The following is a 14,107-nucleotide window of genomic DNA, read 5'->3' on the forward strand; positions in this document are numbered from 1 at the left end:
ATAAAGCATTGATATTACTCACTAGCAAAATACATTTCATTCAGCTATTTTAATTCAATCAACTAGTCAAAAACGAAATACCCCAAAAAAGCAAGACTGGACAAGATTAGATGTTTTTTATTCGTTTGTTTTTTGTTATTGTGCCACCAGTCAACCTGTTGCCATGTTTTACCAGAGGCGTTCTGTGATTGGCCAGCACTCCCCTCTCCAGTCCAGCACTGTCATGCCTCAGTCAGGGAGCCAGTGCCACTATGTCATCATCATCAGAGTGAGTCATGAGTGGGCTGTGGGGTGATACAGCATGGACGGAAGTGACATTGAATGAAGTGTGATGTATCCAAAAAATAATAATACAAGAAGTGGTTCTCAATAGTTTGACAGAGGGGTTGATATTGAATGGATCGACAAATTTAGATTTCTCAAAGACTAAAATATGAATAACCTATTCCATTTACACTAAACAGTGCTCTGCTATTCTTTCTGTTAAATGGAAGCTTCACTGAAGCAAGTGTGCAAGGGAAACAAGGTCACTTGTAAACTCAGTGGCAGAGACTGAAAAAAACAACAAGAAAAGTAGGAGTTCCAGCCAGTTTAGTTTTAAAACATTACAATTAAAAACAAAGGTATAGGGAAGGGTTTCAGAATTGTCTAAAAAGGAAATAAGTGCACGTCTAGAAGCTATTCTCCTATTAAAAACAGTTCATATTAACAAAGGAAAGGCAGGTTCGATTTCTTAACCAGACCGTGAAATAGTCATGTTGACCCGTCTTGGACGGGAGTTTCATTGTTGTAGAAATGCTTATGGACAACCAGTAACATTAAAAAGTGGTAGGTAGATGACAGAAGAGTGTTCACTTTGTTGGCATACAGAGCATAGACCACATGGACAGTACTGCGCTGCATATACACTGATACAGAAGAGGCAGCTAGCCCAGAGCCATGTATTTAGAGAGTTGGGCCAACGAGGTTTCTGCATTATGATGTATTTGCATGACTGTCTAGTATTAGAACACTATTCAATATTCTAAAAGTTTGCCAAACTCTAAATATATGGCTCTAGCTAGGCCTATATAGCATAACTGTGACTAGACCCATTGAAGCGATGTAGTCCACTGTGAATATGATGCCACACTGGAGAGCCAGGCCACTGTAGCCTAGAATACTACCCACATCAGTTAGGCACTTCCTCTGACACACAAAACCCCCGGTGGCATTGCTTTGCAGTGTTCGTGGACAACAAAGACATTTCACATCTCAATGGTCAAGAAACAAACAAACATGATGTGTCACAGTAAACAGAACTCATGAGAGACGAGGACTCTCTCCCAACGTTAACTGTGTTGTCTCCCAGCTGGTAACTCAGAACATGATTCCTCCTCCTCCACGTGAGCCAGCTGGGTCAGATAAGTGATATGATAGTGACGTCGCAACATTCTAGCAGCACTTTTATACAAAAGACATGTAAGTGAAGAGGATGCCATGTCACCATTGTGACGACCTCCACCTTGATCTTTTAAGCTCCAACAAATGATCGACCCTGTCCTGTGTAACCTTAGTCTTACAGTAAAGTGCACTTCCCCCATCTGCTGCTGCTGTTCTGATAATAATGCTTGAAAATAAGCATGAAGATACTAGTCCAGAGGACCCACTGCCCTCTGACAACAATACAACACAGCATTTAGCCACTGTCAAAATGTTGGCCACTGCTTTAAATTCCTTAAAGCAGAAGAAAACTGTGCATTGAACAGAGTTCAAACATATGCGGGTGGGGTTCTCCTCTTTCCAAAGTTCTACACACAGACCCTGAATGAAGACTTATATGCAAACCGATAACATAACAGAAATTGTCCATGTAACGACCAATGACGTTCGAACACAAAAAAACCTTGCAGTCTTCATGTGCAAATTTCCAGCACGCATCTCCTCTGAAAAGGGCATGTAGCCTCTAAACTGAGAGCATAGCCACTCCTCAGCGTATGTAGGGAGAAGCCGTGTCTATTTATGTGCCTTATGAGTTAGCCTTTGAGACCAGACCCCACATATCCTCCCCTCTTCTGAGCTCACACATCCTTCTCTCTCTTCTCAGGGCTCACATATAATCCCCTCTCCCGTAGTCCAGCATGCCTCCTGTCCGGGGGGCTACCTGATCCGGCCGTCACCTTTGACAGGGCCAAGTTCTGACTTAGGGTCTGGGGCGAGGGAGCTCCAGGTGGACTTGGTACAGGGGCCAAGGGAAGGGCAGGGGCCCGGGGAGGGCAGGGTGGAGCACAGGTCCCCGGTCACCCAGAAGGCCCCCACGGTGCGGTCCACCCAGGCTTCCAGGGGCTTGCCCACCAGCTGGGCCCTCTGCTGGGCCTCCTGCAGGGCGGGCTCCTGTGGGGGAAGCTTCAGAACAGATCTCAGCTGCTGGAAGCCCTGCTCCAGGTACAGGTTGCCTGGTGGCCCCGCGTGCAGCCAGCTGTCCTCCTCTGGATCAGGCAGGGTGGCAGAGAGAGGAGGAAAGGGAAGGAGAGAGGATTGTTAGGGATCAGCTCGCAACATCCTCATCTGATACATAAATACATACTGAGAGTCTTCCAGTGACTTGAATACGGAGGCTGAATGGCTGCACTGAATCAAACAGAACACCAAAGGGGCAAACTACCCTGAACTACACTCCCCTTGGAACCACTTCACTTCCTGGTAAAAAAGTAATGAACTACCAGACCCTCAAACCACCAGGCTCACCTTGGCGTAGTGGCTCTCGTCCTTTGAAGGCCAGGGGCATGACGAGGAAGCGAGCCTCAGCCACGCGCTCCCACAGCCTCAGCACCCTGACTGTCCAGGCCCCGGGGCGGAGCGGCCGCTGCAGCGGGGGCTTGTACTGTGTGTACTCTGTGTCCACATCCACACTGATGTCATAAGACGCCGCCACCGTCTGGGCGGGGTCGATCCACACAATGGTGGCAGTGAGGTTGGGCCCCCGAACCCATTTCTGTACTGCCACCAGCTCGTCCAGCGGCCCGATCACACCGCCGAAGTTCCGGAAGATTCTCTCCTTGGGGTCCCACTCTGTGCCCACCTGAGGGGGAAACATAAGCACAGACATTTCACATCAATGTGGTAGGGCAGTCTTGCATCCTTGTTGTCCTATTGGTATTCTAACTTGCTCATTTGTATCCAACATCTAGTCTACAGTATGTACTGGTATTTCAACATCAAACTAGGTCCACAAACTTGTTCACCCGTAGTCTCAGCCCTTGTCATACACCACTATCTAAACTGCATCAGCCTTGACTGTACACAATACCCATAGAAATACAGATAGACATATGTATCTCAGCTTCCACCCACCTCCAGGTTCTTGAGCCTCTCAAACTCCCTGAGGTTGTTCTCCAGCTGCATGGTGGCCTGAGGCACGGCCCACACCTCCACCGTTTCCCTGACCCTTGACCCCACCTTCTGCACCTCCTGACGGACCAAGTAGCCCTGGAAACGCTCGTCGTAGAAATACAGGTGCACCGACACTGGGTAGCCTATTGGCTCATACCTGCACAAAAGGAGGAAGAGATTTGAATAGACAATATGAGATGGTCAAATAAATTGAGATATCTTTTTAGTGTGTTCATCAATAATTAAACCCAGACGTAAGTTGTCCTTCTTTTGGAGAAATCAATCTATTGAGTCTCAACTAGTCTAAGTAATAGTGAAATCTTCCACTCTGAATCTACCATTTGGAAGAATTGTAGTATTCAGGGCAGGGCCTCACCTGCAGGTCTCCAGGCTGGTCTGGCTGCTATCCAGGCTCCTGAGGCCCAGGCGGAAGAAGGAAGAGTAGGCCGTGAGGGCCACGTCACTGAGGGAGCCCACCCCGTCCACCAGCTCAAACAGGCTCTCCCAGTAGGCCTTGATGGCCACCGTCCCTGGGGCGTAGTGTCCATACAGGTGGGTGTCCAGGATGTCTATAGCCTCTTGGTTCACCGTGGACTCAAACTTTCGGGCAAAGAATGTGGGCCGGGTCAGTTGCTGTGGGGGAATGGACACATGAGAATCAAGGTTAAATACTACACTTGTTGGCTGAGGAGTGCAGCCGTTAAGGACACTGAATTTGAACTCTCATGATAGGTACAACAGTGCCCTCTGCTGGCTGGCTGGCTGACCTGTATCCTGACGAGGTCCTGTGGTTTGAAGTCGTTGGGAGAGCAGCCGCACCAGTCCACTATGTGTTTGTACTGGCACTTACAGCCCAGCTTCCTGTTCCAGTTGGTAACACGCAGGTTGTTGTCCACCAGAGAGTCACACATGTGACTGTTCCCCAGCACTGTGTGGAAGAAGGACTGGAACAAAGCGGGATTATATTAATATTTCAAACACCGGGATGTGACATTTACTGTAAATAGAATTGCAACATTTCACCATCTCCACAGGGATTCCTGAACAATGAAGACAATCCAGACATGTTTCAAATCATAAAATGAATACTTTTGACTCGTGTACAACATTCAATATTAAGATATTTTTATTTTATTTATTTATTTCACCTTTATTTAACCAGGTAGGCAAATTGAGAACACGTTCTCATTTACAATTGCGACCTGGCCAAGATAAAGCAAAGCAGTTTGACACATACAACAACACATAGTTACACATGGAGTAAAACAAACATACAGTCAATAATACAGTGAAAAATAAGTCTATATACAATGTGAGCAAGTGAGGTGAGATAAGGGAGGTGAAGGCAAATAAAATATATTAATAAATAAAAATATAAAAAGGCCATGGTGACCTCAACCAACCCACTTTAACTGGCAGCTAAACTCTCTGTGTCCCCCTCTTCAGTCTAGCACCTCTACTGCCCAGAGAGGCTGTGATTTAAGCAGTCACATTGTCATTTCCCCTGTCCATTACCTCAGCGGGGAGCAGGGCGTAGGTGTAGAACTGTTTCAGGCCCGCCACCAGCTCATCCTGGGAGTTGATGACATACTCTACGAAGCGCCTGGTGAGGGAGAACCAGTCAGAGCCCCCAGACACCTCCAGGCCACCTGGGATGGTCCGCTCACCCAGCCGCCACATGTGGTTGTCACACTCATGGAACAGCCGGTCCAGACCCTGTTTCTTTATGAACCTGGAGGTCATAGGCAGTGTTCGTTTCATCAACAACAACTGACAGAAGATTGTCCAATCATAAATATGCATGCCGTTGCATAATATAATGCAATATTCTCATTGATCTTTCAGTTGCGCATTCTGATTGAGCTGATCTGCCTGGCCCTCCCACACACACAGCTACCAGGCGGCCACTTCAGTCTAGAGTTTTAAACCGATAACTAAAACTAGGAAGGATGAAATTACTCAAATTGGTAATTTTAGTAATAGTTAAAGCTATTTTAGTCAAAAGACTAAATCTAAAATAGCTGCCAAAATTAACACAGCATAGGGAAGACAGTGATTAAGAGTTATTTATCTAACCCCTAGTTTACAAGGCAAGTTCATTGACAACCTGTTGCATTGTTTCCTAACTTCCGCAATAATAACTGATCTTAAATAGTTTGTCAGAGAGCTGTCCTTGATTATATGGAAAATAAACATCAAACAGAAGCTTTACATCAATCATCATTCCTTTCCAACATCTTAGTCCTGTTCTCCAACATGAAAGCTTAACCATTACATCATACTGAGTGAAGCTAAGCTCGATGAGAAGAGCAGTGGAGGAAAATCTCATCCGATGTGAGCCGTGTCAGACACTAACAGTGAGAGCCAAGTGTGTCAGACAGACTGACGAGGCTGTGAGTCAGAGGTTTCCTAACTAAGCTCCCTACCTCGCGTTCTCCCGCCCATGTGACTTGAGGAAGTTCTGGTCTCTGTGCTGTGACAGAAAAGCCACCAGTTCGTCGTTGGTCCTGCCGGAAGGCGATAGGCCGAGGAGAAGAGAGAAAGAAAGGAGTGAAGGAAAGAAGAGAGGATTAGGTTGGGAATAAAACGCTGACTGGAGCGTGGTGCGAGGAGCAGGGAAGGGGGGACGGTGACTTTCCATGGGTGGAATTAGCCACTGACGGCAGGATTTGGGAGGCAGCGGCGGCTCCTCCGTGTGCATTTATTCCCCCTTTTAAACCCTGGGATGGTTCAGGAGGATTGGCCACTGCTCTGGAAGCAGCTCAGAAGTGCCTCAGAAATCCACCCCAGAACTGATTGACAAGAAAGAGGCGATTTAGCAGTCTGTCTCTGTGCATCAGTGACCAAAACAGTCCATGACAGCATGGGCTTTCATCTAGAAGGAACCGTGGCTCTCCTTTATCTTGTAGCTATAGGAGTCAAAGTCACGGCAGGTCAACGGAATAATTGAATCAAACATCGCAAAATCTCAGACAGGCACAGATGAAAAACTACAAATCCAGAGCATGTTTCTTCTAAACAGACTGAGTTGTGTGGTAGGAGGAATACAGTCTTCATCACACATATGTCAATTAACCATCATAAACATTAAACAATAGTTTCAAAGCCCATCATATGACAGTGGTGTTGTGGTCACTGACCTGGTGGGGAAGTCAGTGGCACTGAGGTTGATGAAGAAGTCCCAATTCCAGTCCAGCATGGAGAGCAGGTCCTGCATGCTGCGCAGGTAGGCCTTCAGCAGGCTGGCACCGCCCCAGATGGTCACCATGCGCCAGGGCGTGGCACGCACATTGGGGTACTGCTGGGCAATCTGCTGCACCTCCCGATGCAAGTAGTTGGAACGCTGGGGGGGTTAGGAGACAGAACGTTTACATGCACAGTAATAATCTGATATTAAACTGATTATGGCAGTTGGCAGATTATGCATTATTCACGTAAACACCTTACTTATTGGCATAAGGTCAAAATCAAAGTAAGCATACGCCGATTAAACCACCTGGTTTTCTGATCAATCTTTCAAATTATTAGTACATGTAAACACCTTAAGGTAACAATCTGCCTACTGCCATAATCAGTTTCATATTGAAATATTAGTGTGCATGTAAACATACTCATTAAATCAAAAACATGCAAGTGCATAGAAATCTCCTGGTATGAAATAGCTGTAGGTTCTTCTGGCAGCAGGACACGAAGAAAGAATAAGAAGAACTCAGCTAAGAGGCTACTTCCAAACCGTAAAGAAGAGGATTAATCATTCAGAGGGAACGATGGATGGGGGGGACTGCAGCAGGGTGGGTGACAACAGGCCTGAGAGATCAGATTCTTGCTTTGAGAAGAGGAGCAGGTAGAAAGTATTGTGACAGGGCCCAGCTCCAGGCTAACACAGGGAGAGAGTGGCCTGCTCTGCTGGTACAGAGACAGAGAGCGAGAGGAGGGCTGCCTGGTGGAAGGACTCCAGAACAGCCTGACCTGCTTTCCATCCTGCCCCATCCCTCAAGGCGCCTGCCTACCCGTCCCAGTGAGAGGAGCGATAAGGTGGTGGGCCTTTAGCGTCTAGTGTAGTCTCGACAGTGGGAGCCCATTGACTCCTCATTTATCAGTGCTTTCCCTTCTGCAGTGTTAAACTGTTGCTCTGAGCTCGATGGCTCTGCAGCTGTGTAGACAGCCACCTCTTAAAGCTCCCACAGTAACCAGACAAACCCCTCTATCCTGTCTAATCCTCCAAACACTTCCTTACTTGAGGGTTATTTTAGACTCTACTACACACGAAAAACAGTGACCTCATCAAGCATGCACGAGTCAGCGACAACCTCCAGGTTAGAGCCCCTGCCAGCATATGAGAACCAGAGAAGCAATTTCACATATCATGGCGTACTCATAAGCTAACAAGGAACATGCGGAGTACGATAAAGCATAAGCTTAATCTTACCCCCTCTATCTCCTTTGCGTGATAGTTGCTTGAATTCAACACTCAACTGAGCCAGCCAAACCAGATCATCCCAATGACAAAATACAATTTCCAGCCATAAGACTTTATGGTGCATCTAGGGAAGTTCAAACTAAGTAATGCTTTTTTGTTAACGTTTTTTTATTTTATTCAAGATGAAATCCTTCTTGAAGCCATCACAGTAGTGTGTATGTCTGCCAGTAGTTACCTTGTCCACGTGAATGTAGTAGAAGTGGTCTCGGTGGTATATGGCTTTGATGAGGCGTTTGAGCTGCCTGATGGCCCGGCCGTGGACCACCAGGACGAAGGCCACCCTGACCGGGTTCTCCACCTTGGACAGGTCATTGTCCAGCTCATCAGCTGTCTGGACCGGGCTGGAAAAACCTGGGAGGAGGACACCATTTTTAAAATGTAACCTTTATTTAACTAGGCAAGTCAGTTAAGAACAAATTCTTATTTACAATGACGGCCTACCCCGGCCAAACCCAGACAACGCTGGGCCAATTGTGCGCCACCCTATGGGACACCCAATCATGGCCGGTTGTGATATAGCCTAGATACAGCCACAACACAGGATGAGAGAGAGGATCATGGGAATGAGTCTCTGCATACAGATTATTTGGATGATACACATGGGACTGATTAACTGTCCAATAATAGAAAATATATTGTCCTCAAACCCCTGTAATATTCATGCACAAATTTAGTCTTGGGAGGCACTTCAAGACACAAATGAAAAATGTACCAGGGAGAAAAAATATCCTATAGATCATTAAGAGTCTGCAGTGTGTGGTCTGTCTGGATGTGCTGTTAGTCTCTGATCTCTAGAGGAATGATGGCTAGGTAGGGGTGTGTCTCACCGTGCAGCGGGCAGAACTGAGGCAGTGCCCTTGGCATGAGCTGCCCGGCCTGATGCTGGCACACAATGTTGGCGATCTCCTGCCGGCACTGCCGAGAGCCAGCGCGGTGCAGGGCCGACAGGGCGTCCTTGCCCATGATGTCACACTTGGGTACAAAGTCGCTGCTGGGCGCTTGGGGCGCCCCCTCCACGCTGCCCGGTTCCCCTGGCATGACTGGAGGGGGTAGTCTGGCCGCCCCCTCCCCTCCACTCCGGGTATCAGTGAAGTTACGGCTGCTGGAGGGGTCATGGGGGGGAACGCCATCAACTGCTACCCCCTGGCCCAGGGGCACCTTCACCCTGATGGTATGCTTCCCCCGGCGCTTGGTGCCCCTCCGGAGGGCGCTGGCGGCCGTGGCCCCCGTACTCTCCAGCCTGCTGCTCCATCGGGCCCCGCTCCTCACAGACAAGGCGTTCTTTCTCTCCCAGGCCACCACCTCCCTTTTGGGGTCCTGGCTGTTGTGGTCAGGTAGCTTAGACCGCCGTGTTTTCCTCTGGGGGGGGTAAAGTTAGCACAGAGAAGATTCTCATTCTCCTTCTTTCCTGTCGATACACTACACAACATACTGGGGCCAATCAAATTATTAGGAATAGTGTTTGTGAAATGAGGAGATGATTCACCCTTGAAGAACAAACAAAACAACAAGTTGACAACAGAGCAGGAGCACCAGAGGCGAGATGTGTTTACAGTGTGTGTTTTTTCTGCTCTGGGTTATTTTTAGCCTCTGCCTTTTGTTGAAGTAATCAAGGAAAGACAGAGTTAAGAAAAGGCACAACATACAGGTGGGTAATGAAGGCAGTGATTCACCGCAGTGACCTCAATAAACCTCAGACAGACCCTGGGCACAGTACAGAGCACACAGCGCATGCATGGACCGTACACATTCAGTTACACCACATGAAATTGGACATATGCTGACATCTACAATGAGAGTCCTTATCCGACCACTAAGGGGAGTGTGTGTATGTGTGTGTGAGACACAGAGAAGTCCTCTGATGTGTAATTAGTGAGGCTTGTAAATGGGCAACGACAGGCAGGCAGGCAGGGGGAGCTGGAGGGTTACCACGCTCTGAGCTGCCCAATAAGATCACTGTCGGCCAGGGGCCAAGTGGCCTTTTCAGCAGCCACCCCTGCAGTCCAAGGACCACTCAGCGCTGCCCACTTCGGCACCCAGCCCTGAGCCCCTGCCGCTTCAACTGTACAGTGCACAGCAATGGCCCTCCACCATCACTAGGACCAGGGCTACCTGGGGAGGAGGGGATGTATGTATGTATGTATGTATGTATGTATGTATGTGTGTGTGTGTGTGTGTGTGTGTGTGTATGTGTGTATGTGTGTGTGTGTGTGTGTTTTTGGGGGGGGGGGGGGGGGGGGGGCAGGGACACATTCATTCGGAGCAACTCCAGCAAATCACAACACAAAAAACCATCATGACTCTTCTTGCTCTAAGGGTGTTTCTGGTGGTTGGTGGAAATAAATAGGGGGGGGGGGGGGGGGGGGGGGGACTGCTCACCACACTCTTATTGGAATGCAAAAAAATGGGTCCTCCACAAATGGATGCGTCGAAAGCATCAAACCCCCAGCTATTTTCACTTCTGGCAGGAAAATATCACAGCTTATTGGAATTGTACAGAAAGGCCTCAAAATATGCACCCGGAGAGGGGATAGAAAAACAGGGAGTGGGCCGTGCGTTTCCTGCCCCTTTCAGACGGCATGGCCCAGAGTGGGCCCTCGCCACACGCCGCTGGCACAGAGACAGACCAGAGCAGACTGTGGGAACAGAGGCTATGGCCTGGGACAGACAGCACAGGGAGCTAGACCAGTGCCAGTCAGCCAGACCAGTGCCAGTCAGCCAGCCCAGTGCCAGTCAGTAGCCAATCCAAACAACACAGCTACTGATCACCCAGTGCACCACAAATGGTGTTCCAGTTTAAAAAAGCATTTGTCGACAATGATATTACAGCCCAGCCCCATTGAATGTGTTTTGCGTCATGGAGTCTATTGAAAAGCATCACATAGGGCCAAAAAAAAGAGTTGAGTTTGGAGAGAAAAGTCCATATTTTAAAAGACTGTTACTCTACTGGTGGTTCACAACTGCTACCAAATTGTAAGTGGACTTATCTGGGCAATGTTATGTTATTATATTGAAGAAAAACACAGCGATTTCAATTAAACTTTTCCCTATTTTTCACTTTTTAATTAACGCCCTCACGTCAGAAATGCTTCAACCCAAAGGCGGGTTTTTCTTTAATTTTTTTTGTTCTAATTAGTTGAAGCCATATCACTGCCATCACCACCATGTGAGGAGAGCGGACCAGCACGTCCCAGCAGCTCTTTATGAAGCCACTGACTGAGGACGACTGAATTGAGTGTGCGGTTTTCTTCACTTCTTCTCAAGTCCTTTTCTGTGGGGGCTATAATAAGATGCATGTGGTTGTGTTCACACATGCACAGCAAGCAGCCAGCTTCTGATTAGAGCAGTTGTGAGTTACATCGAGGCCACTGAGCAGAGAGGGATTCAGTCCAATCACTCAGCCCTACATAGGCCCCAGCTCTATACCCACTCTCTCAAAAAAGGGAGGGCCACTGCCATTGTGTTATTTTTTTTCCCTATTTCAGTCATTTAGCAAACACTCTTATCCAGGGGGACTTACAGTAGTGAGTGCATACATTTTTCATACTATTCCCCCATGGGAATTGAACCCACAACCATGATGTTTCAAGCACCATGCTCTACCAACTGAGCCACATGGGAACTGTAAAAATGCCTCCTCCAGCCTCCCAATTATCTAATTTATCACATGATTTACGTAACAAAAAAGTATGTCAGGTGTAGGTATAAGATTCAAAATGATGTTGCACCATTGGGCGGTGGGGGCGTATACATGTGCCTTTGTTTAGGCTGGCTGACTCAGGACTGAAGTGATAGCAAGAGCTGGATGCATCCTCATGAAATGAACATGGAGAGTAATATGTTTTAAAGCAATCTACTAGAGGTCACAATGGGAACATCCTGCTCTCAGAGGGATCTCATGTCATGTCACATTTCCTGTTTACACTGTGTCCGTCCAAAGGGAAATGCATTCATTGCATCTTGGCTGTTATTGATTCAGACAGATTATGTAATGTTCCTACTGGTCCAAGTAATAACATATTCTTGATTGCGAGAAGGACGTAACATAGAAACACAATAAGCAGGGAATGGCTAATAGTGGGTTTGCTCCATGAAATAACATAGATTTAAACCATCACCAGTGAAACACAGTTCAGACACAGAGTCCAAAGAGTCCCAGAGCAAACCTATCCACCCTATGCACAGTACCTCTTCTGGGCCCCTCCTTAGATGCTTCCTCTCCCTCCAGGTATGCACAGCTCAGTGAGACAGCTCTATGTGATCACCCGAGCCACGGGCTGTTCACCACGCTACCATCCAGGTGCATCAAAGCTGGGACCGAGACAGAAGCTATTTTTCAGTCTCGAGGCCATCAGACTGTTAAATAGCACTAGCCAGTTACCACCCGGTTATTCAACCCTGCACCTTTGAGGCTGCTGCCCTATATACAAACACATGGAATCAGTGGTCACTTTAATAATGGACCACTAGTCACTTTAATAATGTTTACATACTGTTTTACTCATTTCATATGTATATATTGTATTCTACTGTATTTTAGGCAATGCCACTCCGACATTGCTCATCCTAATATTTATATATTTCTTAATTCCATTCTTTTAGATGTGTGTATTGTTGTGAATTGTTAGATACTACTGCACTGTTGGAGCTAGGAACACAAGCATTTCACTACACCCGCAATAACATCTGCTAAATATGTTTATGTGACCAATAACATTTGATTTGATCAGTCTGGAGGGTTACGCACACACAAGTAACATCATGAAAGGCAGAGCGGGACTTCCGACTCTTTCAGCACACATTCCTGAAGCGGAATCTGTATCAATGCCTCAAATGATAACTAAATGCAAGTCCCCGGGGCTAAATCTGTTGACAGCTCACAATGACTTTATTTGAAGAAGAAATGGGAGGTCCCAGGCCACTGCCTCTAGTAGTGTTCCAGGTGTGCATGTGAGATTGGAGAGCAAAGATTCCCATGGATAAGTATGTTACAGGTCGGTTCAGACACTCTATTTCAATGTACTTTAGAAAATATAGACCAAATTGGTTAAATGTGTTGTTTACCTAGAAATAGTTCAGGTGTAGTTTTATACTTGGAAAAAATACAAGTCGATTACTATGGTTATATCAAGACCAATAAATTGTGACTCAAACTATGAGAGTAAATGACTAAGATGGCTATGGTATGCAATGGACCCATGAGCCAACTCAGATAACTTGGTCCAAGGATGATAAGTAAAGATGAGCCAGAGGGAAGCACGACCGCACATTCCATACGCTCGCTCCAACTCGTTGCATGTCATAAATGTACATTATACTGGCTAGCCTTCTTGACACTATACTGGCTAGTCTTCTTGACACCTACTTTCAATAATCACCGAATCTATTAATCCAGTTGGCAAACCCGATAATCAACTTCGCCATGTATTTCCGTTCTCTTCATCACTACACGACACAGTCACACAATGCTAATTGAAGTGACAGTCGCAGAACCAATCTACATTCATCCAAGGACATGCCAAGTCACAACAGAATGAAATGAGAGCCAAAACAATGCGACCTGTTTTTAAATATTTGCTTGCTAGCTGGTTGGCAGATTACAGTTTACAACACAATGACCTCATACACAAGTTCTTATGAGTAACGTTACACTCGGGAAACGTCGAACCTGAATTCTGGAGACAGGTTGGCCAAAGAAGTGATTCACTAGTCTGGTGTGGTTTATCTAGCGAATTGGTTTAAATGTGCAATTCTAGCTATAATAAGCGGAATAAACTTACTATGAACTAGCTTTGGTTAACTACAGTATCTTTACTGTAGTTAGCTACAGAGTATTAGAAACAGCTAGCTAACGTTTACGTTAGCATAGTAACGTTACTGCACGCTAGCTTGCTAACTACCGCTACCAGCTTTACAGAGACCAAATCTTATTTTAACCAGCTAAACAAAGTCAAATTAAGCTTTCTTACCTCCGCCTCGCCCTCTTCGAGACTTCTCAGACTCCATACTACTAGCCCTTGAATCAGAAGAATCGTTAACGCGGCGGCAATCGCTAGTTTGTATCGTCGGAGGAGCTTCTGCACTCTGACGCTGGCCACCATTTTTCCAATTCTAGTTTACATGAGCGTTTGCTAGGGGAGGAGAGAAGCAAATCTGAACAACGCTCAACGTCATAGACTTGCATTTCCTCAGGTTAGAAGTTGTAGGCAGGCTACTGATTGCACATTTTTGGTTTAATTCTGAGTTTAAGTCTTA

The 14,107-nt window shown here is 46.7% G+C and overlaps 1 protein-coding gene across 1 annotated transcript; it reads right to left on the minus strand.

The window, feature by feature from the left end:
* Nucleotides 1-101: 101 nt before the first annotated feature.
* Nucleotides 102-13,985, minus strand: LOC129833266 (xylosyltransferase 2-like). Its single transcript, XM_055897722.1, has 11 exons — nt 13,822-13,985; nt 8,680-9,211; nt 8,028-8,203; nt 6,513-6,715; nt 5,799-5,879; nt 4,888-5,104; nt 4,140-4,316; nt 3,749-4,005; nt 3,334-3,529; nt 2,728-3,061; nt 102-2,468 (listed from the first exon to the last, which is right to left on the minus strand). The coding sequence occupies exons 1-11, from the start codon at nt 13,951-13,953 to the stop codon at nt 2,140-2,142; spliced, it is 2,634 nt and encodes an 877-aa protein (XP_055753697.1). The 5' UTR covers nt 13,954-13,985; the 3' UTR covers nt 102-2,139.
* Nucleotides 13,986-14,107: the final 122 nt, after the last annotated feature.

The sequence above is a fragment of the Salvelinus fontinalis genome, chromosome 34, assembly GCF_029448725.1.
Source record: "Salvelinus fontinalis isolate EN_2023a chromosome 34, ASM2944872v1, whole genome shotgun sequence".
NCBI classification, from domain to species: Eukaryota; Metazoa; Chordata; class Actinopteri; order Salmoniformes; family Salmonidae; genus Salvelinus; species Salvelinus fontinalis.

Excerpts from the sequence above, each read along its gene's own strand:
- LOC129833266 (XM_055897722.1), bottom strand. The coding sequence starts at position 13,953 with ATGGTGGCCAGCGTCAGAGTGCAGAAGCTCCTCCGACGATACAAACTA. Across the intron at positions 3,062-3,333 it reads AGAGGCTCAAGAACCTGGAG|GTGGGCACAGAGTGGGACCC; the intron begins GTGGGTGGAAGC and ends TTTCCCCCTCAG. Across the intron at positions 2,469-2,727 it reads ACGAGAGCCACTACGCCAAG|AGGAGGACAGCTGGCTGCAC; the intron begins GTGAGCCTGGTG and ends TGCCTGATCCAG.